This window comes from Herpailurus yagouaroundi, unplaced genomic scaffold (genome assembly GCF_014898765.1).
Source record: "Herpailurus yagouaroundi ecotype Mexico unplaced genomic scaffold, PumYag 202, whole genome shotgun sequence".
NCBI classification, from domain to species: Eukaryota; Metazoa; Chordata; class Mammalia; order Carnivora; family Felidae; genus Herpailurus; species Herpailurus yagouaroundi.
The window spans coordinates 8,721,387-8,744,792 of record NW_024412433.1 but is presented as its reverse complement, the minus strand read 5'-3'; the positions used below and the strand labels follow the sequence as shown (position 1 = coordinate 8,744,792).

The following is a 23,406-nucleotide window of genomic DNA, read 5'->3' as shown; positions in this document are numbered from 1 at the left end:
CTTCCGCATGCTGCCCACATTCCTTGGCACATGGCCCCTCTCCTCCATCCTTAAAGCCAACGCTCTGGCATTCTTCTACAGTCACATCTTCCTCTGACTCATCCCTTCTCCTTCCCTTTTAGGACCTTTTAATTATATCATGCCTACCTGGGTAATCCAAAATAACCTCCCTATTTTAAAGTGAGGGACTAGCAACCACAATTCCATCTGAAACTTTACCAGGTAACCTAACAAAGTCACCGGTTGTAGGGATTAGGACACGGGCAACTTTGGGGGACCATTATGCTGCCTACCACAGACCTAGAGTAATTACATAACCTCCAAGAGTTCACTTCGTCATAAAGTTCCTAAAGTTCATAAAGGTGGCTGGAGCAGGGATTAAGGGTGGTGATTACATGAGTCATTTATCGCTGTGTAACAAGCTACCACAAAACTTAGCGGCATAAAACAATATTATCTCGCCCCCTTCTTAGGGTCAACTATCAGTGAGGAGGTTAGCTGGGTAGTCTAGTGTGGGTCTTTCACAAGGCTGCAGTCAAGGTATCAGCCAAGGGTCCACTCATCTGAAAGGTTGCCTAGGGCCGAAAGCTTCCAAGATGGCTCCCCGTGTGGCTGTTAGCAGGACGCCTCAGTGCCTCACCCGTGGACCCCTCCACAGGCTGTTTGAGTGTCCTCACAAGGTGGCAGCTGGCTCCCCTAGAAAAAGCAATCCGGGAGAGCCAAACAGAAGCCACAATGTCTTTTTACCTATTTAAAATAATTAAATGATTTTTCAAAATAAATAAGAATCACCCACATCACTCTATTTGATCGATTTCAGGGGTCTCTAAGCATTATCAGCAGAATCCTTCCTCAAATGAAATGTCATAGGGCATCTCAATTTGGCAACCGGCCATAAAGGCAAGGGACCCCAATGAGTGCAAGGCGTGGGACCGTCTACACACCTCTCACACTTCAGTTTACAAACCTCTGGATTCAACCTTTTATCTGGGCGGGAACTTCCTGACTTTTCAAAGTTAGAAATGAGAGCTTTTATGAGATTTGAAGTAGTCAATCCTTTCTTCTCAATATCTTATTATGAAAATATTGTATTTTATAAATATTTTAGTCAGAAAACCCCCCACCTTAGGGGAGCCTGAGTGGCTCAGTCGGTTAAGCATCCGCCCCTTGACTTCGTCTCAGGTTACGATCTCACGGTTTGTGGGTTCAAGCCCCACATTGTGCTCTGCGCTGGCCGTGAGGAGCCTGCTTGAGATTCTCTCTCTCTCCCTCTCTCTTTGCCCCTCCCCTGCTCACATGCTCTATCTCCCTCTCTCTCTCAAATAAAAATTCTTTAAAAAGGAAAACGTCTTAAAGAAAAAAAAAAAAAGGAAAGAAAACTCCCACCTTCAAAGGAAGGAAGGAAGGGTTAATCATTTGGTTAGAACAGAAATTTCCAACCTTTTCTCACTGTGCCCTTAAAACTGTGTACCCAGGAGGCTTTATAACCTGAGAGCCTAAAGTAAGTAGAGGAAGGGGTTTTTTCCGGGTAATCTCCTCTCCCCCTTCCTCAACCAGCCTTCCCCTTCCCTCCCTATCTCCCCACCCTATATCAGTCAAGATTAGCCTCCAGAAGCCAGTAGGACAGACGGTTAGCCCCACCTCAGCCTCAGGATGCCATGGGACTCACTAGGTCCTGGAAGGTACCTACAATTTGCAGCCCGTCCGGTCTGGGTTTAGATTCCAGACCTAACTCACTAGCTAGTTGAATTTCTCCAAGTTACTTAATCCCTCTGAACCTTGGTTTCTGCATCTATAACTTGGAGACAGTGCCCTATCCATTGCCGATTCGCAGTAAAGATGACATATGTTTATACCCAGCACATGGATGGACCTCGGTCAATGGGGGCAATTATTACCAGAAGCAAAGGAGAGTCTGGTAAATGTCCCTCAACATCTTCTCACCCTTTCTTCCTTTTTGTAATAGAAGGGTTAGCTGGGTGCCTGGCCACTCAAGCAGAGGCCGCATCTCCCAGCCTTTCCTGCCACCAACATGGTCACACAGCTAATTCTGGCCAATGGCATATGAGTAGAAATGATTCACCCAACTTTCTAACCATGCCCTAGAAAGGATGCTTCCTTCCTCTCCCTCCTGTCTTTGTACGTCTCACTGTCCGGGAGATGAAGGATCCCGGGCCAGCTGTCCTAGAGGCAGGAAAGGAAGCCGCCTCTTAAAGGGACAGAGAGCCTCTCTACCACCTCTAGATCACTGAGCTCAGTAGAAATAAATGTCATTTCTAAGCCAATATATCCTTGGATCTATTTGTTACATCAACTTCTAGATGAGTCATGAAGGAGTTCAAAGTTGTTGAGGAGGAAACTTTTTCCCTCCTTCCCTTCTGGGTTCTTTAGGTGGTCTAGGAATTAAACTGACATGCAACAGATTAACAGAAGAAAAACATTTAATTCTGTACACACGAGAGCCCCATAAAAACATGAGACTCAAAGGCAGTCGGGCAATTGAGGCTTATGTGCCATCATGAGCTAAGAAAAGGGACAGGGGCCCTGGGTCTCCAAAGGGGAGGAAGACACTTCACAGGACGATGAGAGGAGCAGACGTTTAGTAATCAGATGTTGAGCTCACCATGCGGGTAAGTCTATCAGATAAATTATCTCTGGTAATATCTCTCTTTCTGGGCCAGACCCCCATGTAAATTCTTTTAGGCAGTTAAGAGAGGTAAAAAGCTTTTCCTGAGTCTTTGAGTCTTGACTGCCTTCAGCTCAAAATAATCCACATGCCCAAGTAATGCATTTTGGGTCGTATATTCTGCCTCCCTTCAGAGCGTATGCTCAGGAGTCTTAGAATCCACTTTTTTTTTTTTTAATTTTTTTTTTCAACGTTTATTTATTTTTGGGACAGAGAGAGACAGAGCATGAATGGGGGGAGGGGCAGAGAGAGAGGGAGACACAGAATCGGAAACAGGCTCCAGGCTCCGAGCCATCAGCCCAGAGCCTGACGCGGGGCTCGAACTCACGGACCGCGAGATCGTGACCTGGCTGAAGTCGGACGCTTAACCGACTGCGCCACCCAGGCGCCCCTAGAATCCACTTTTTAACACTAGCACATACAGCACCTGCTTTTAGTGCCACTTCCTGCCAGATCTCTCCCTCCCGGGGGAAGAAAAAAGGCCCCAAGAAGGGCTGTTAGGGATGGCTGGGCTCCGGCCTCATCCTCCTACTCTCTAAGGTCACACAGAGTCCTGCCACCTCCCTGCTCCTCTCTCCATGCTGTGTCTTCACTCTGCCCAGGGATGTGGCCTAGGTGGGACCCTTTGGCAGTGGCCCTTGAGTCTTAACCTTGCGCTGAAGGGCAGTACTCTGTGTCAGACAGGTGAATGCAAAGGTCCTCTGACACCTCTGTCCGACTCTTTGAACTGATGTCGGGGAACACGACATTGGGCCCACCCCCCACCCCTGCAGCCCGGGGCTGCCTTTGCCCCTAGGCATGGGGGACAGAGCAGGAGAGCGAAGCACCCTACCCTCCTGACAGTTCAGTTCAACTCTAGCCCTTCCTAACTGGTACTCCCCAGTTCGGGACTTGACAAAAGCGGGTTTAGAAAGGGCGAGTCAAGTCCTGGCCCAGTTAAGGGCCTCCTCCCTCGCAGCGTGATCCAAATCCTAAGACTCCCAGCTCAGCCTAAGACTGCTCAGCCCAGAGCTGGGATCCTGCTTCAGATTCTGTCTGTCTGTCTGTCTGTCTCTCTCTCTCTCTCTCTCTGACCATCACCCACTCTCACTGTCTTCTCAATCCCAAAAATAAACATTAAAATTTTTTTTTTTAAGATTCACGCACTCAGGTTAACCTGTGCAATAGCAGACACCTGGGTGGCACGGCCACAGGTATGATGCATCCTGGAAGAAACTCGCATCGATTTATAATACAGCGGCCCAGCACCCTAGGGAAGGGTCACCCATGAGTCCCCAATTCTGACCTTTTCCATTTGCTGAGGGGAAGGGAGGGGGCTGGAGATGTTCTTACCAACACTGTCCAGATGGAAGGTGAGCTGAGTGTCTGGTCCAAGGCTGAAAAGCCAGGACCCCAACAATGTCCATCCTGCTTCTGCAAAGCTGCGGGGGTCTTCTGCCATTACCTGGTCTTCCCCAGTTCCCAGGCCTGAGGGGTCCTGCAGCTTTCGGCAGGATTCTAGCTGGGGTTTTCTGGTTGACAGGTTGCTTTTCAGAGTCTTCAACTTACATATATTTAAAAATAATTCTAAACAACCTAAAAAAGCTCATTTAAACATTTTTTTCATTTATTTTTTTTTAATGTTTTATTCATTCTTGTGAGAGAGACAGAGCATGAGCAGGGGAGGAGCAGAGCGAGAGAGGGGCACAGGATCCGAAGGAGGCTCCAGGCTCCCAGCCGTCAGCACAGAGCCCGACGTGGGGCTCGAACTCACAAGCTGCGAGGTCATGACCTGAGCCGAAGTCGGACGCTCAAGCGACTGAGCCACCCAGGTGCCCCTCGTCTAATTCATTTTAGAGAGAGAGAGATCGTGCACGCCAGCAGGGGAGAGGGGCAGAGAGAGAGAGAGAATCTCAAGTAGGCTCCACGCTCAGCACAGAGCCTGAAATGGAGCTTGATCCCACGACCCTGGGATTGTGACCTGAGCCGAAATCAAGAGTTGGACACTCAGGGGCGCCTTCAGCTCAGGTCATGATCTTCGTGGTCTATGGGTTCGAGCCCCATGTCGGACTCTGTGCTGACAGCTCGGAGCCTGGAACCTGTTTCAGATTCTGTGTCTCCCTCTCTCTCTCTCTGCCCTTCCCCCAATCATTCTCTCTCTCTCTCTCTCTCTCTCTCTCTCTCTCTCTCTCTCTCAAAAATAAATAAAACACTTTAAAACAAAAAATTTTAAAGAGTCGGATGCTCAACTGACTGAGCCACCCAAAGCTCATTAAAAAAAAAAAAAAGGGGGCGCCTGGGTGGCGCAGTCGGTTAAGCGTCTGACTTCAGCCAGGTCACGATCTCGCAGTCCGTGAGTTCGAGCCCCACGTCGGGCTCTGGGCTGATGGCTCAGAGCCTGGAGCCTGTTTCCGATTCTGTGTCTCCCTCTCTCTCTGCTCCTCCCCCGTTCATGCTCTGTCTCTCTCTGTCCCAAAAATAAATAAACGTTGAAAAAAAAAATTAAAAAAAAAAATCAACAAAGGGAAAAATCTTCCCCACCATTGAACTCTAGTCACTGTGGCCATCTTGACTGCCTTTGTCCCACCTCCCCAGGGCAGGGAAGGAGGTTTTATGCTTTTTGTTTTGGTTTTGCTAAAGATTTTTCTGGCACTTTGACAAGCCTCTGATGCCCTGTGAGATACATATTGGTCTCTGCCTCCAGTTCCTGAAACCCTTGCGATGTCTTAAGTCATAAGGGCACTAAGAGCATTTTTTTGTTCTAACATTTGGTCATTGACCCTGTCCCTGACACTGAGCTCCTAAATCCCTTGGAATTTCCTAGGTAATAGGAGTGGCTTTTGTTCTAATGGAGTGACTCTGGGTAGGCTCCTGGAAGGAGGCAGGCCACCGGAAAGACCAAGTCATGATTAAAAGCTTGGGATTTCCAGATTTTTCACCTCCAGAGAGGGAAAAGGGCTAGGGATGGAGTTCATCATTGATCGTGCCTACATGAAATCCCAATAGGGTTGGGGTTTAGAAAGCTTTCAGGTTGAGAAACACGTGGGAGTTCAGGGAGAGCGGTGTGCCCCGAAGTGGCAGGGAGGCTCCGTGCCCCTCCCCACGCCCCTTGCCCTTCACATCCCTTCCCTCTGGATACTCATCTGTGTCTTTTATCAAGTCCTTTTATCCTTTTATAATAAACTGGTAAACATTGAGTAAACTGTTTTCCCGAGTTCTCTGAGCCATTCTAACAAATCAATCACACCAGAGGAGGGGACAGTGGGAAACTCAGATTTACAGCCAACTGGTCAGAAGCACAGGTAACGACTGGCAGCTAGAGGTGGGGGCAGTCTCGTGGAATTAATCTATGGGATCTGATACCATCTCCAGGAAGATAGCGTCAGAATTTACTTAAATTGGGGCGCCTGGGTGGCTCAGCTCAGGTCACGATCTCACGGTTGGTAAGTTCCAGCCCCACATGGGGTTCACTGCTGTCAGCATAAAGTCTGCTTTGGATCATCTGTCTCCCTCCCTCTCTGCCCCTCCGCAACTCATGCGCTCACGCTCCCTCTCTCTCTTTCAAAAGAAGTAAACATTGAAAAAATAAAAAAAGAACTGAGTTAAATTGTAGGACTCCCAGCTGGTGTCACAGAATTGCTCAGTGTAGGGAAAACAAAAAAGCAAAAACAAAAACATGTATTTGGTGACCAGAAGTGTCAGAACGCGGTTTGGTGTGAGTAGCAAAGGAGAAATACAGGGGGAAAAGGCTAGATTTTTCTAATACGTACACATAGAAGACTGGATGGAAGCGGACCCCAAACCATCTCCTGTAGCCCCAGTAGTTCAGGCTTGGACCGGGACCCTGGCTCCCAGTTCATCCAGAGAGCAGCTGGGCCCAGCCACCTTAGGGCGCGCCTCCCAGGCTCAGCCATCTAGAACCAGCCTCTTTGTTCCTCACTGTTTTTCAAATATCACAGATGCAGTGAGCACCCAGGTCCACTGCTTTTTAAATGTCCACCAGGTGCACAAAAAGCTGTTTTACTTGGAGGCTGGGGCATAATGGTGCATATGCGAGGTAAAAGGCTTTTGCCCTTTTGACACCGAAGTCATACGAAGTGACAGAGAAACTAAACACAGCTGGCGTTAGAGCAGCCAGCAACAGCAATTTCCCTGTGTTGAAAGATTTCCAAAAAGTAGAGAGCGCAGGCCCTTGGTCAGGACAGGGAGAGGCAGGACGCCGGGGTATTGTGACCTGCTCCAGGGAAGGGCAGCTTGTCCCGTGACCAACAGAGGCCCGGGCCCAGAGGGGCAAGAGAGCCGGACTGGACATGGAGCCTAGGGACGGGCCCTCCAGGGCCCCGCACGACGGGACGGATGAGTCACAGCAGCCGGCTGCGGCCCAGTGCATCGAGGGCCACCGCCTGATACTGCTGTTGGGCGAGCTTTGGAAGAGCGACCAGTGCTGCCTGACCCTGCAGGACATTCCGGAGAAGGCCCCTGCCCATCAGTCCTCCCGGCCCTCGTCCACCCGAGCCACGAGCGGGCACAGCAGCTCCAGCAACTGCGCCGCGGCGGCCCAAGCGCTCCGGCGACAGCTTGTGGAAGCCCGCCGACCGCCCCGCCGCCAAGTGCAAGCGCCCCACCCAGGAGAGGCCACGCCACAGGTGCAAGACTGCAGACCCGTGAGAGCCCGTGACGGCTCCGGCTCTGGCCGGGACCTGTGGTTCCGAGGCGGTGGAGGAGCCGGCGCCGGGATGCCGGGAGCCTTGCCAGCCGCCGGAGGCGCCGGAGCCGGGCGCGCGGCTGCTCCTGGCGCTGTGCTGCGCGTCGGCCGCTGCGCTCCAACCTGCGGCGGCTGCGGCTGCTCCTGCAGCAGGTGCACGCGCGGGATCGCCAGCCGCTCGCCGCGCTGGTCGGAATCGTCGTGCAGCCGCGGCCCGAAGAGGAGGAAGAGGCGCGCCGCCCCGTGGAGACCCTGCTTTGCAGCGCCTTCGCGCCGCACCGCCCCACCGTGGAGGTGCACACGGCGGTGTTCAGCCCGAGCCGCCCCGAGGGCAGCCTGGACGTCCCGCGCGTCGGCAGCCCAGCCGAGCGCGGGGCTGCGTCCCCCTAGCGCATCCGGAGACCCAGACGGATGGTGAGGGGCCCGAAAGCGGGGGTGTGGGAAACTGCAAGGACGGAGGGAGTGCTGTGCTGGTCCAGTGTGGTGGACAAATCCCCGATGTCACCGTCCCTCTCCTCGTGGCCCTACCTGCACCACTCTGGGTGCAGATTAATTAGATTTCTCACCCCAGGTGTGCTCACGGGGCGATCTCCGGTCAAAAATGTTCGAATTTATTTAATTCGTAGAGTTACACTTGCACCCACCCCCCCCCCCCCTTGCCCCCTTGCCCCGTACTCCAAATCACACTTTTTTGCAAGGTACAGGTTTGGGAGTTTGTAGGACCTGGGCCCACACCTCCCTCTTCACATCCACTTATTGTTTGCTTGGTTCTGTGGGCTTCTCCTCCAAAGAAATCACAATTTACAGTAAAAACTGCCTACTGTGAACCAGGCACTGTACTAAGGGCTTTTTGGGCCTTAGCCTCGCAATTGTGTTCCGGAAGAGGTGCTATGTCAGAGTAGCTGGCCGACTGCGCGATTCTTATTCAGCCCTTGAGAGCTTTCCTATCAAGGAATCCAGGCCTGTGGGCCCAGAGGGTCAATCTGTGGGTCTAGGGCCCTGGACAGGGGGCTCAGAAACGAGCACCAAGTGCCTTCTGTCTCTGAAGTCCCCTCCAGAGGCAGCAGCAGGGAAGAAAGAAGTGCTCTGGGCAGGGTGGTCCAATGTCCAGTTGCTCAAGGCTCTGCCACCCTCCCACTTGGTGACCAGAGCAAGCTGTCTCCTCTGAGGACGAGTTGCCCTCCTGACATGTGGGGGCCAAGGGTCAGTTGGTGTCTGAGGTCTCATCCAACTCTACGACACTAGCTTCAGGACAAATATTGACACACTCGCTCTCGTGCCCTGGACACAGCCAGAGGGCCAGGATCACTGGGTGTGGATTTTAACACCCTCGGAACTGTATCCTGACTGCCTGACCTCGCATCCCCCATAGACTCCATCTTTCTCACTTTCCTGAATAGTCCATGAGGTTGCCCCATAGCTGCCATGTCCGGGAGGAGAGCTCAGACTGTTGGGTGGTCCTCAGCCAAGGCCAGAAAGCCCCAGTCCGTCCTTGAAAAGAACCCCATGGTGATGCAGTCTGTGAGTGCCTTGTCCCCCATCGTCCATGCCCACCCTGCTTGCAATGATTTCCTGCTTTCTTCTTCCTCCTCCCGTCGCCTTCAAGCGGCTTGTGTTGAGTTTCTTCTCTGGTCTTTGGCCCTCCAGGGCATTCACTGCCTGTGAGCAGGGGCCACGTGAAAAGACAGGAGAAACATCATCCTAACTCCACGCAGTATATGAATGATCTGGGGCTTGGAAAGGGAGGGGTCACTTCCAGGCAGGGATCTCGAGAAAGGCTGTAGGAGGAGAGGAGTCCACTTGGGATGGATCTGGAAGATGGGACAGAAAGGGAGAGAGGTCTGATGGAGGGGAAGGGCTTCCATACATGCAGGGAAGCAGGCCTCCGCGCTCGCGGCTGCCAAGGCCTGGACAAGGTCAATGAGCCTGGGACACTGGTCTGTGACTGTGTTCTAGAGGAGTCAGACTCCTGCCAGGACCTTGTGCTCCAGCCAGAAGGCAGAGGGGGCCACGGAAGACCTTCTAGCAAAGTCCTCCAATGCCAATCTTCCTCGTCCCTCTGGGCCAGCCCCACTCTACAGGCACTGTCTCCCTGCTTCTTGCTTAAAGAACGCACCCGTATTTTCTCCATTGCCGTAAACCTCTCACTCCTCTGTGTTTCCTCCATCACTCTCCCCGGGAACAGGGACTTCTTTTCTGTGCCACTTGGCCCCTCGGTATGACATGGCACGTTTCTTCCATCTACCAGGAAATACTACCCACATGAGTTTGCCTTATCTAATTCATTTAAACCAGTGGTTCTCAACCAGGGGCAATTTTCACACACACACGCACACACCGGAGACATTTAGCATTGTCTGTAGACATTTTGGTGGCCACAACTTGGGGCGGGGAGGGCGGGGGGACATGCTACTGGCATCTCTTGGCAGAGGCCAAGGATGCTGCTAAACTTCTCCAACACACAGGAGAATTATCTGAGCCAAAATATCAGTAGAGCTGAGGTTGAGAAACTCCGGGTTAAGTCAGGTGGAAACCCCAGGCAAAAGCCCACTGGTGTCTGAAAATTGAATACTGCAGAGATGAATGCTTTAGGAGTTCTTGACCTGTCTGCTTTATCTGGACGGGGTCCCTGACCCGGGTTTCCAGTCTCTGGTTCTAAGTTGAATCCCCCAGAGGGATCCATCGCTCTTGACTTCAGGGGATTACTCACCTGCTCCCTGAACCTCCTCATGCTAAGGGTCAACCAAGTTCGATGCAACTTTATCGATCTGAGCCATCTTCCACTTCTAATCCCTGGTGCCTTTTTTTTTTTTTTTCTTCTTCAATCTTCTCAAGACCTTTTTTAGTTCATTAACGTTAAGGCCTATATAATGATCCGATTCCCTATTGCCTTCTGAAATCATGAAAGAGCTCTGAATGGGAATTTGGCCTTGTCGATGCTTCCAACCAGCTGTGTCACCTTGGAAGGTGATTGAACTTCCCTAAACCTCAGTTTCTCTTCTTTAAGTTCTTTTCAGGCTCTAGGATCCCTAAACTACTTTCTGTCATTTCATATTTCATATTGGCTCTGGCCTTGCGTGGAGGTGCCTTCTGGCTATGTCTGCCCTTAACCTTGTCCTGGAGCAAGGGCATCACCCCCTAGGAACATGCAGTTAACAGCTGAATATTCACCCACCTGGTGATGCATCAGTAGTGGAGATAGGGTCTTCTAATCTGAACACATCCTGTGTTGCAGTCAGTGTGACGTTTCAGGTTGTCTTTAAAAAATGCTTTATCCGCGTCCATCCTAAAAGGAAAATCATATTTTTACCTTCAGGAAAGATTCAGAGTCCCCTGATCGACCCGATGACTTTGGGGTTTAAGAGGTAGTCAGTTGTTGCCAGCGTAAGGAGTTCGAACAAAGCTGGTATGTTTTCAGGGGAACTTCTTTCACCATAACTAAGGGCTCTTATTACAGCTGGGGATCCCCTGCCCCTTCCCACAGGAGGGAGAGCAGGTTTGGGAAGAAAGGAGAAGCTATTTTAAGAGAACCTGAGTGGGGGGGGGGGCGGACAGCTGATCCACGGACTCCCCAGTCTTCGGTAAAGTTACCTAAAACTCCCAGAGCACGTGGTGAAATCGTTTGGTTTTGGTATGTGGAAACCGGTGACAGAGCTGAGCATCACATGAGCTTCACACCCAGGGTGCCTCCGAGCGAAACAGAAAGCGCACAGGGACCCAGGAACACACCAGCGGGAGGTGCCTGAAGGAGGCGCTCAGGTAGCAGAACCGTGGGGGCCCAGGTTGTCACAGGCCCTGCGGCCAGGCGGAACTAGGTGCTGGAGGGCCCAGCAGGTGCCTTCTGCCCATCCCCGTAACTGGGGAGGAGGGAGGGCAGCAGGCTAGTGTGGGCAGAGGACGCTGTCGGCAGAGCCCTGCCCCCGGGGCCCCCCCCCCCCCCCCCCGGCTTTTGTGACCTCACAGGAGGGCTGTAGGTGACTGTTCTCTGCGGGGCTGAGGTCCGCAGAGCCTTCCCCCAGGGCAGGGGCAAACAGCCCCCTTCCAGGAGGGAGCTGGAAGATTAGGCAGCTCCATGTAGGTCCACATGTAGGTGAACAGAACCCACCATGAGGAAGGGCAAAAAGAAGAAGCCAGAGTCCAGACGCCGCGGCTCCACACCCCAGCACGCCAGCTCGGAGTCGTCCACACCCCAGCACGCCAGCTCGGAGTCCACCCCTCGGCCCAGCCCTGGATCCACCCCGCAGCCCAGCTCTGGATCCGTCCCCCAGCAGCCTGCACCCCAGGCTCTCCCAGCTCCAGAAAGCAGACCCTCAGCCCGGGCCCCTGCACCGGCCCTGGGCCGGTTGCCTCCGGACCCTACCACAAAAGCACCCTCTCAATCCAGGAAATCAGGTGGGCACAGGGTCCCCCAGAGGCTGGCTCATTTCGGGTCGTGGCGTTGGTTGACACGTATCCTGGACCTGTGCTTGTGGGGTGTGCGGGTTTGGGGGTTTCGCGTTTACCCAAGAGACTAGGATTCCTGGATCTCGCCATTCCCTACCATCCTGAGTCTCAATGAAGAAGGCAGCCACGTGTACATGTCGACATTTGCCTTGGCCCTGCAACCATACTAGCTCAACAGGAGTCAGGAGTGCCGTGCGGCTGCTCAAAAATAAAAACCAAGGATGTGTTAACAGAAATATACAGTTTAGGACGAGGGAGGTGGTCATACTCCGCCCTCGTCGGACTATCCTTGTGTGCTGTAAAAGATGCTTCACAATCCAGTCCAAAAGAGATAGTGCAGGTTAATGGGGGATGAGAGGGCAGGGAAGCAAGAACCATTTGACGTATGAGGTTTGGTTGAAGGCATCAGAGGAAATCTGTCAAGTGAATGTCGGGAGTACACTTGCTCCGTGTTGCCCTCCGACGTCTGACTAAGCGCCCAGGAGTAGGGTTGCTGAATACAATACAGGACACCCAGTAAAATTTGAATTTCGGACAAATAATTTTTTAGTGTGTGACCTAACATGGCATGGGCATTCTGCAGTTTTATTTGCTAAATCTGGCGGCCTTCCCTGTGGAAAACACCGTAGACAGGCAGATTTCTGCTCAACACGAAGAAGACATTTCCGACGATTAGTTCTCTCTGAAAATGGAATGGCTGTCTAGGAAAAGTGGTCCCCCGTCTTCCTGGATAGCCACGGTCCGAATGAACCTTGGATTGTGTAGAGGGAATTCGAGTGGCGTTCAGGAGACGGGCTGGTTCATACTTTTGCTAATAGTGGTAATAACTAACTAACTCTCGCCACTGGGTATCAACGATGTACCCAGCATTCGGCTCAACTGTCTATGTTAACCTTCCCGTTTGACGGTCCTATAAAGGAGCTACTGTTGGGGCGCCTGGGTGGCGCAGTCGGTTAAGCGTCCAACTTCAGCCAGGTCACGATCTCACGGTCCGTGAGTTCGAGCCCCGCGTCAGGCTCTGGGCTGATGGCTCAGAGCCTGGAGCCTGTTTCCCATTCTGTGTCTCCCTCTCTCTCTGCCCCTCCCCCGTTCATGCTCTGTCTCTCTCTGTCCCCAAAATAAATAAACGTTGAAAAAAAAAAAAAAAAAAGGAGCCACTGTTATCATCATCTCCCTTTTATAGATGGGGAAACTGAGGCTCAAAGAAGTCAAACCACACACTCTCAAGCAAGCAGTAGTAGCAGGGAGAGGGCAGCCTCCATCTACTCTGATTCCACTACCCTCGCTCTTCACTGTGACATTGATTGACCTTCTGGTCCCAAGAGTCCGGTGGTTTCCCCAGGAGGAAGAACACCCTTCTCTGGGATTCTGTTGAATGCACCGTGAGCCAGTGCCGGTGGCTCTATGGTCCTGAGCAGGCCACGCTCTCTGGGCTGCAGCTTATTCCTCTGCGACGGTGTGGATACAAAAAAAAAAAAAAAAAAAAAGTGAGATTTAGTGAGAGAGCCAGATCCAACATACCACTGTGACAACAATCCTATTTCCATGGCTAAGAATCGATTCATTTTTAACATGTAGAAATAGTTATCAGTGTGATATATCATGTGTATTGTGATCATCAACCACGGACATAAACATTTCTGGATTATGGCCTTCAGAACTGGTAACCGTAGAAAGCAAAATTTTCCAGCCCCAAATCTTGTGATGAATGCATGTGGCTCACTCCTGGAGAAAGGATTCTGCTTATTGAGATGGCCGAGCAGGAAACAGTGATGACCTGTCAGCGGTTACAGTGGACCCCCTACACTTCTTCTGCCAGAGGGATTTTCTCCCTTTGAACCGGAGTGGGAAACAATGTTGGTGATAAGGGACAAAGGCCTTTATTTAAATAAAGGGTGCCATTTTCTAAAACCCAAATCTCTTTGTATGCAGAAAACATTGTAGTTCAGGAAAGTACAAGTCTTCCACTAAAATGGCTATAATCGAAAGATGGACAGGAGCACCCGGGGGGCTCAGTCAGTTGAGCAACCGACTCTTGATTTCAGGTCAGGTCACGATCTCATGGTCATGAGGTCGAGCCCTGCGTTGGGCTCTGCACTGACAGCATGGAGCCTGCTTGGGATTCTCTCTTTCTCTCTCCCTCCCTCTCTGCCTGTCTCCCCAGCTCATGCTCTCTGTCTCTCAAATCAGTAAACTTAAAAAAAAAAAAAAAAAAGTGAAGTTACCATGTGACCCAGCAATTCCACTCCTAGGTACATACCCAGGAGAATTAAAAACACAACATCCGTACAAAAACTTGTACGTGAATGTTCACAGCAGCTTCAGTAATAATAGTCGAGAAGTAGGGGGAAGAAACTCAATATCAACCACCTGATGAATGGATAAACAACGTGAGGGGTATCCATACAATGAAATACTATCTGACATATTGACACGTGCTCCCACACGGGTAAACCCCAAAGACATTAGGCTAAGTGAGAGAAGCTACTCCCCCAAAAGCCCACATGAGTGATTCCATTTATGAAAGGTACAGAATAGGCAAATTTCTTGCCAGGAACCAGGGGCAGTGGGGAAAGGCAGTGCCTGCTCAATGGTTATGGGGCTTCCTTGGGGGACAGATGAAAATGTTCTGGAATTCGTAATGATGGTTGTACACCTCTGTTGATTGACCGAAACCACTGAAAACTTTTAGGGGTAAATGTCATGTACAGGAATTAAAAGCCTATTAAAAAATTGTTTTAACAGAGAAAAAAGACCAGTGTTGCCTTTGGAGTCCCTTCCTTCCCCATTCCAGAAAAAGTATCTGTCGTGGGCGGGTCTAAGCAGGAAGGGTGCTGAGTCTGCCCGGTGGACCGCTGGCCGAGCTTTGGTCGGAAGAACCTGTAGCTCGGTCAGGAAGCCTGGACTGAAGTCACTGCACGAGGAGGGAGTTATCTGCCCGGAAATCCCCTTGGGTAACAGCACAGCATCTCCGAGTTCCGCTGGGATCCTTGGCAGGGGACACATGGGAGACAAGTTTGGGGAGGCGTCTCAAGGACCGTAAATCAGAGCAGCAGCTGGCTTCTGGATAAGTCAGTGAACCCCGGGCAAATGGACCTTGGACCAATGTCAGATGCCCCCTCTCGCCGAGCGGACGGTCCCCTGCTGCCGTCCGTTCCCGTGAAGTCTGTCGAAGGAGCGCAGAATGAGTTAGCACCCCTGAGCCGAAGCCCACTTCTTGAATCTACTTGTTATAAGGGAACAGCCCATACATTCTCTGAGCCTCTGTTTCCCTATTTGCAAACTGAGAATGGCGATATTCCACTCGGCAGGGTTGTCCTGACAGATGAGAGGATAATGACGAGGGGAGGGAGGAAGCATTGCTCCGGTGTGAGCTGTTAACGGCATGATTTTGCAATCCCCAGGGAGCTCCGGTCCCTAAAACAACCAGCTTCCCCTGCTCTCTCTCCTGTGTCTCCCTGGCTCCCGCCGGCCTCCTGGAGGCCGGGGGTCCCTCATCTGTCTCCTTCTCTGTCCATCCAGGGTCTCTGACTCGTGCGGGGCCACGGGCCTTCTGTTCCTGTTCCGCTTGCCCCGGAAGCTCTGCTTGCTGGCGTCGTCTGGGCCTGTGTCACAGCCGCATCTTTGATGTCCTCCTTCCTCTACCCTGGCCGACCATGCCAGGAAGAGGATTTCCAAGCCTCCTCACTTTCTACAGGTTCTGGAGCGCGTGGGGGGCTGGACCCTCAGGGCACAATTCCTGGGGTCAGGCTCTGCCCCGGACCATAGTAGCAGCCGTGGGTAACTTCTTCTTGGGAAGCCCAGGCAGAAAAGAAGCCTCTCCCGGGGTGGCCAGTTCCTGGGGTTTGGCACCCTGCCCTTTCTGACCAGACCCACACCCCCAGGGTACCCCACCTGCACGGAGGGGTGCCAATTTTCTTCCTTACTGAAAATGGCTTCTTTGGGAGGCACGTTTTTCTTTTCCCCGTGGGCCCACTGCTTCCTCAGAGTCTATGCCCTCACAGCCCTTAGTAAATCCCCTGTCACCCAGAGCTTTGTGATTAAATGCTGTGTTTGGCGATTGGCCGCCTTCTCTGGCCCATACCACAGCTGAGAGCTTCTGGTTCTTGACCCGCATCTGCACTACCCCCCAGACTTTAGTGACAGATGCGGATTGCAACTCACACGTGCCCTTGGTAATAGCAAGATCCCCACTCCTTCGGAGGTTTCCGGCTACTTCCGGCAGCTCCGCAGGAGACATGCCCCCAGGCTGGGCAGCCTCCCGTAGAGTCTTCCACAGTATCTGGCCTTCCTTTCCTCTTCCACGGAGCCATCAGGAGAAAGCCACCCCTCATGGGAAGACCCCTGTGCAGAAAACTGGACTGAACATGTCAGTCCCCCTGCCCAGTGGTGCAGGGCTCTGTGCAAGGGCTGGTTGGAGGGGAGCCCTCATCATCTGCCCCCAGTTCTGGGCCCCAGAGTAGTTGCACCTGTATTCAGGGTCTCACCCGATGTCCATGAAGCGGCTTCCCACTTGGGGATCTCACACCCCTAACCCAGAAGCAGAGCCCACCTCCCCCTCACCCTCATCCTGCTCCTCCTCTTGGCTGGTGTCTCCACCACCAAATCCCCTCTCCTGTCCATCCTTGAAAAGCACCATCTCTCAGACATACGAGAAGCAAACGGATACCCAGGTGTGTTAGGAGAACATGCGTAAAGCCAAAAATACAACCTGGTAAGTCCCCGTCGAGGAATGATCTGCCCACCACTCGCCTTTACTGACTTTCCTCCCACACACTTAGTATTCCTATCCATCTGGTGCTAAGCCGAGCCACGGATTCGTATCACTTAAAAACCAACAAGCGGGGAAACCTGTTCTGGATAGAATACTAAGCCCTGTGAGGAAAACCAGAACAGGGAACTTTACCCTTAAAAACCGTACCGTCTACGTGGTAAGCTGAGACATGGGCCTTAGGATCTCAGATGCAAGCCGAAAAGTGACGTCTGTCCTAGAGATGTTCTAAGAGCTTCAGGAAAAGAGCGCTCGCTCCTAAATCAGGGTCCAAGGAGACTTTGCAGTGTCATTGGTATCTGAGCTGAGTCAAAAAGGGTCTTGGGATCCTCTGTGGCTTAAGATGAAAAGACAGAGCATCCTAGGTGGCAGAGGGAAAGGTAAAAGACTTAGAATTAGGCAAGTGAGGGGAAGGGGCAGAGATCCAGTCTGGCCGGGGTAAGACGTGTCAGTCTTGATTCCGCTCAAATTTTAGCACCAGGGTCCATCATCTTGACACTTCTTGGTGCAGTGGAATGTGAGACCTTGGCCTGAGACACACAGTCACGTTGAATAAGGTTCTCTACTTCAGTAGGATCGATGTCAACACGGATACTGCATTTTGTCAAAGCCTTCCTCGGGAGCATGATCATGTTTTCCTCTCCAATGTGGTGGGCGTCATATGTTGTTTCCTCGGATTCCTCACCTCCAAAATGGAGTCCCATGACACAACCCGCTTCACATGGTGGTCGTCAGGCTTGAGGAAGACGCTGGGTGTGAGAGGCTTGGCACGGGGCCTGGCACACCGTGGCCTTCGCCGCCTTCGTACCCTGCTCCCTGGGTGTCCCGGGCAGCTGGCACCCCAGGCTAGCCCATCCTCAGACGCAGGGACTCTCGCGACAGGGATTTATTGGAAGGGATGGGCGGAATTGTGTCCCCCTGAGAGGAGGCTCGGTCACAGGGAGAAGGCGTTCCTGAAATCCCGAGGCCACCCTACGATTTCTGCTTTCCCTGCATGTAGACGGGCACTAGAGTCCCAGCTTCCCCCAACCTGTGGGCTTTCTGTTTCGCTCTACAGAGAACCTGCAAGAAAACACTCCACTCATCGTAATTCACGTGCTCCAAGCTCTCGGGCCTGCCGCTGTGGCTCTGGGAGCCCTGGGGGCTGCCTGTTACATCACTGAATCCTTGTGAACAAACCCCAGGCCCGCGGCCCGGCAGGTACGTGGACCCCCTCTGTGCCCGCTCCCCCTTGCAGAGCTGGTCCTCAAGCCACCGAGCCACCGTCCCTGCAGGACCGGGCTGAGGGAGTGACTCTCCTTCTCTGAATAAAGGGGGAATTTATGGGTGGACCAAGCCCCCAGCCTCTCGGGGAAAGCTTAAGAACCGAGGGACTCTTCCTGGATTCAAGGTCACCTGGCTTTGCCAAGCAGCCCGACGCTCTTGGACAATGCCAGACCCATACTGGGATTGTCAAACCAAGGTTCCCCAACCCCCACTGGCCTGGGATACCAGACGGGAGGAAATGGGAGACGTGGAGCAGAGGTTCCTAGCCAGGCTCCTAGGGGCAGAGCCTGAGACAGGGGTTTGGGTGCACAGGATTTGTGGAGGAAAAAGGGAGTGAGGGAGGTAAGAGGACAGAGGACAGAGTAGAGCGAGGAGGAGGTCTCAGCGGGGAGTCCAGCTTCAGCTCGACCCCAGGGGAGCTTTGGCGCGTGAATTACACCACAGAGCTGGTGGGGATCTGGGTGGGCACCAGGAGCACCCACAGTTGTCCCCAGTGCCAAGTCCCCATTGCAGTGAACGCCTGCTAATGCTGGTCGGGTGGTAATGGCAGCTTTTCCACCCACCCCCAGACCTCCACCGGCCCCAGAATGGACAGGGAGTGGCCACAGCAGGGCACGAGGTGGGAACAGATGCTCAAAGTATCTCAAAAGCCTGACCCAGACAGCAAACTCACCACCTGCTCAGGGGCTCTGCTGCCTGATCGAGGGACTGTTGTGGACGCACCTTAAGTTTCATGAAATTCCAGAGCCACCAAGAGGCTCCGTTTCCCCATCAGGGAAGACCGTGGGGCCTTCTTCTCAAGATTATTGGAATATAAGATAAGGTGGCCAGGTGGCGGGTCTTGTTACCCCTACCACCATGGGGGTGGTCGGAAACATGCAGGCTTTGGAGTAGGTCCCAGGCCTGACTCTGCTACCTGGTGGCTGGGTCTTAGGGGACGCATCACTTAACTTCTGTGAGAGCCACGCCATGGCTAACGTAGGGGGACTAGTGACGACCTCCAAGGCGATGGTTTTGAGGATGCACTGAGGGGATGTTCAGACATGCCAGGCGGGTCACAGGGGATGGGTAGATGGTGACCTGCAGTCTGAAGAATGCCCTTGAGCCATTTTGTTCTAGAGGCTCCTTACAACAGGGCCCACGGTGTCAGCTTGGGTTCTGTCCCTCGAGGCACGCAAGTTTAACGTCAGATCCCATTCCACACCCAGGATCTCTGGAGCCTGGGACAAGTTCCTTAACTCCTGACACCTCACTTTTCTTTTTGTTAAATGGAGGTAATGATAGTATCCCTCTCACTGGGTTGACACCTGTAATATCACTTACTCTTTTTTTTAATTCGTTTTCTTTTTAACTTCCACGCATTTATTTTCAAGGGAAATTTAGTTCTGGCCATAAATGGAAAATCCTATCCCTTTCCATAAAAAGACTACACAGTAAATATACATCCAAAGTGTCATGGAATTCTAGCCGATAAGGATACCTGAGAAAGCCTCCGCTTTCAAGGCAGTACCCTGTGTGCTCCAAGGACAGGTGTTGGATGTTAAGACAGGCAGCGCCACACTGAGATGCTGTCTTCCATTGTAACCGGAGTTGAGAGACCCCAGGAATGGCAGGGACCCCAGGTACTTAATGTGGAGCATCATATATACTGCAGTTCACACAGTGCTGAGCCCTGCGCGGAGGGTGCAGGGAGGGCAGGAAGGAGATGGTTGATGGCAAGGAGAGGAAGAGAAGGTGGCCGGGAGGGGGAAATGGAGAGGACGGGAGAGGAATGGAAACCCGCCCCGGGTCTGGAGGAGGTCACTCTCCCAGGGCCTGAGAGTGAATCAGTGGCAGAGTCAACAAGACCCCAGAGACTGAAGCCCCGAGTGTGTTGGGGGTGGGGGTTCAAGTGGCTGGTGGGCCCTATGTCGAGGATGTCACTTAGAAACGCACGCAGTGCACGAACTTCACCCAGCTTTCTTCTGCTCCAAGGGGTAGCTCCTTATGTCCTCTCAGGGTGGGCCCGGTGCCTGGATGCGGGGCTAGGGTGCAGCTTTCTCGGGGCCAGACGAAACCAGCCCAGGGGACAGGTCTCCAACCTGACAGGCTGGTCCGGCCAGCGACCAGGGACCAGGGACATGCTAGTCCTCTCTCTGCACGGAGCTGTCCCTCAACCACTCTGGTTTCCCTTGAGGGAGAGGGAGGCTGTGCCACCCACCCTGAGTGGCCTGAGACAGGGTCCTTCCCAGACCCCACAGCCCTGATGAGGTGGCCTTTCTCCACGTAACCCACTGCTTTTGTCAAATTACTGTTCCAGCACTGGGATGGCATTGGGGTACTTGAAATGCGTTTTAACCGACCTCAGCAGGCCTAGCCTCTTCCAGACCTGCTTCTGTCCGAGCCTGTGCTACAGGGTCATATCCCATCATTGAGTAGACACTGTGAGTCTGAGGGTCTGATTATGGCACCACCAGCAGGGGGCAGGAGAGGCCTTTCTAGAAGCCTAGAGGTTGCAGTGACAATTCCTGGACACTAGTCAAGCACAGTGTCTCCCACTCTGACTTCCCACTGACCCCCACAAGAACCCCTGCGAACTCTGTCAACAGGCAAGTAGGGCAGCACGGCTGTGACATGTCAGTACTGACCATGTGCCCAGCACCACACCAGGTACGGTGAGACTTGATGACACCAAGGTCCACCAACAGCCGACGGCTAGGCTTGGGACTTTGAGGTCTGGTAAAGTCAGTGCATCTAGGCTGGCCAAGGCCCCCAAGAGAGGGGAACAGGGGATAATAATTCACAGGGAGACACAATGCTTACCTGACATCCAAGCTAGAAGGCAGAGTGCAGATGGGGGGAAAGAGTGTTCATTAATTAAATAATGCATTCATTCATTAAATATTCCTGGGATATGTGCCCTGTGCGATAGGAGTAAACCAAGATGAACAAAAGCCCTCCCCTGGTGGAGCCTGCATTCTAGAGGGCACAGACAGACAATTGACAAGTTAACGAATAAACAAGATCTCTTGATTGTGTGGCAAATGTTATGAAGGAAATAGAGACATAAAGTTGATCTGATAAAGAACAGAGAAGGTCAGAATGATGGGGGGGGAGGGGGGTGCTCCTGGGAACAGGCTGGTCTGTAAAGGCTTCTCTGAACTGAGGCACACATGGCAGAAAGAGCCAGACTATGCAAATATGTCTGTGTTCTTGCAGACAGAATAGCAAATTCAATAGCCCTGAGGCAGGAAGGAGCCTCACACGTTTTGGGGGCCAGACAAGAGGCCAGTATGATTGAAGCCAAGATGCCACTGGAGGGACCAAGGTCAGGCAGGGCCTCGAAGATTTCTCTTGTGTTCCAGATGGGTTGGAAGCCCCAGAAGCAGGGCAAGAGCAAATTCTTATATAGCACTTCCTGTGTGCAGGCACTGTTCCGGGTGCTTTACATATATTCATTCATTCATTCTCCCCTCAGAGGGAAGTCTCTCAAGCTGCTGATTTAGATTTCAAAATAATTGCAGGTCCTGTCAAGTAGAGAATGGAAAAGGGGGAGGAGGACGAGATGGGAATTGTTTGCACTGCTCTAGGCAGGCAAAGATGGCACTTGGAACAGGGTGATGGCTCTTACGGATATAGAACCAGCAAGTCTTGCTGATAGATTGAATGAAGCGATGAGGGAAAGGAAGCCTCAAGGAGGAGTCCTTGAGATGCCATTGCCAGAGGCACAAGGCACAGGAGGGGGCAGTAATCAAGAGTTCTGTTGGTTGTTACCGTTAAGATGTTGGACAACCAAATGGACATGTCACATAGGCAGATGGATATATGGAAGTCAGCGGAAAAGCCCGGTCTTAGCTCTAAGCGTAGGAGTGATTAGAAATAGCTGAGATTGGGGCGCTTGGGTGGCACAGTCGGTTAAGCGCCCGACTTCAGCCAGGTCACGATCTCGCGGTCCGTGAGTTCGAGCCCCGCGTCAGGCTCTGGGCTGATGGCTCAGAGCCTGGAGCCTGTTTCCGATTCTGTGTCTCCCTCTCTCTCTGCCCCTCCCCCATTCATGCTCTGTCTCTCTCTGTCCCAAAAATAAAAAAAAAATTAAAAAAAAAAAAAAAAGAAATAGCTGAAGTATACAGCCACAGGCAGTGGCTAAGATGACTCGGGGAGAAGGCATAAATAGAGTAGAGAGCCAGGAACTGAGGCCAGGAAGAGGTCGTTTAGAAGTCTGCTAGTGAAGGAAGGTGCCTATGGAGAAGACACCTACTGTGGGTCTGCTCTGGGTCTAGGCAAGTATGCAGGGTCCCTGTAAGTTCTCAGAGATAAGAAGAACAGATAGGTTCAGGTCAACAAGTGGTGTCCACAGGTAGGGAAAGGCAGCAAGGAGACAAGAATCTCAGTGGAAGGGGCCGAGCAGGGCTGGGACCTCTGATCATAAGGACCCTGCCGCTACCTTTCTGTTTGTCCACGGAGTGTGGACAGACAGACATGTGCTTCCCTTCCTAAGGGGAAAGCACCCACTACAATAGGTAGGAATGTTTTTAGAAGGTGATATGGGAGCCAAGTGCAGAATGAAGGCCCAATGCGGATCTGTTGGCTTGGACAAGTGCTTTACCACTGAAAGCGACCCTGAGGTTATATGAAAGTCAGTGTGTGTGTGTGTGTGTGTGTGTGTGTGTGTGTGTGCGCGCATGGGGGGTACACTGAGTCATCCTGGGTTCCATAGGCTCAGCAATTAGACACTGTGGAAGGGAAATAGAGAGTTTGGTGTCCTTCTTAGTCCATAGACTATAGAACCATCTAATGACAGTAACAAAGCCTCCTCTCTGGAAAAAGGCGTTTCCAGAATCCTCCTTCTTAAAGCATGGGAAGCCCCTCTCTCAGCGTCCCTCCAAGAATGATGAGACACTACAAGCAAAGGGCTGTTTCCCCTCTCCTTTTGGGCACTGAGCATGGTAAAATTCATTGCCACAATCCAGCTTGGGGGCCGTGAGGCTCTATCTTAGCTGCTGGGAGCCCTGGGAGAAGGGACAGGAAAAGAAGGCGCCAATGTTGACTGAGCCAAGTACCTGCCAGGAACTTTGCATAAGTGCGTTATAGCCTAAAGGGAACACCAGGCTCTAAGTGGCTGTGTTTAGATGAAACTAGTTGACAAGACAATGACAGAAATTTGAATCCTAAATCATTTATTTTTCCACAAGAGGATCTTAGCTGCTGAACCTTCACCCATGGGGTGGTAAAACTGGGAAGCCACCAAAATTCCAAGGTCATGGAATATTGTCTAAGCTAATGGCTCTATCCTCATTTTTCTTACAGATCCAGTTTCCATCAAGGATCTCTCTTGTCACCAAAATAGAACAAAAAAAAAAAAATTCTGTTTCATGAGTGTGTTTTACCCAGAGACACAAAGTTCGACTTGGCAAGTGCGTTGGGAGATGGGTTTGGGATGACTTTGAGAGCCCCAGGCAATGAGGGTGGGATCCTGCAGTTTCCTGTTGGGGCCACAGACCCGATGGTGGGGGGTGGGGGGAGGGCAACTTTCTCTGCACATTCAGAGCAAACTGTTTCTGATTTTCCCAAGCTAAA

The 23,406-nt window shown here is 52.1% G+C and overlaps 1 protein-coding gene and 1 long non-coding RNA gene across 6 annotated transcripts; one reads left to right on the top strand and one right to left on the bottom strand.

Annotated features, from left to right (window-relative positions):
• Positions 1–8,042: 8,042 nt before the first annotated feature.
• On the bottom strand, positions 8,043–11,286 carry LOC121014451 (uncharacterized). The gene is made up of 3 exons (XR_005783220.1): positions 10,962–11,286; positions 10,546–10,656; positions 8,043–9,181 (listed from the first exon to the last, which is right to left on the bottom strand). It is a non-coding gene; the product is annotated as an uncharacterized LOC121014451 (long non-coding RNA).
• A 49-nt stretch (positions 11,287–11,335) lies between these two features.
• Positions 11,336–23,179, top strand: SPATA3 (spermatogenesis associated 3). Of its 5 annotated transcripts, XM_040450734.1 has the most exons (5): positions 11,337–11,762; positions 15,336–15,593; positions 16,447–16,527; positions 17,642–17,784; positions 23,137–23,179. In XM_040450734.1, the coding sequence occupies exons 1-4, from the start codon at positions 11,477–11,479 to the stop codon at positions 17,755–17,757; spliced, it is 741 nt and encodes a 246-aa protein (XP_040306668.1). In that variant the 5' UTR covers positions 11,337–11,476; the 3' UTR covers positions 17,758–17,784; positions 23,137–23,179. The 5 variants fall into 5 exon arrangements, with proteins under 5 accessions (XP_040306667.1, XP_040306666.1, XP_040306668.1 ...); XM_040450733.1 differs by lacking the exons at positions 17,642–17,784; positions 23,137–23,179 and adding an exon at positions 17,159–17,584 and having other exon boundaries at positions 11,336–11,762; XM_040450732.1 differs by lacking the exons at positions 17,642–17,784; positions 23,137–23,179 and adding an exon at positions 17,156–17,584 and having other exon boundaries at positions 11,336–11,762.
• The last annotated feature ends 227 nt before the right edge of the window (positions 23,180–23,406 follow it).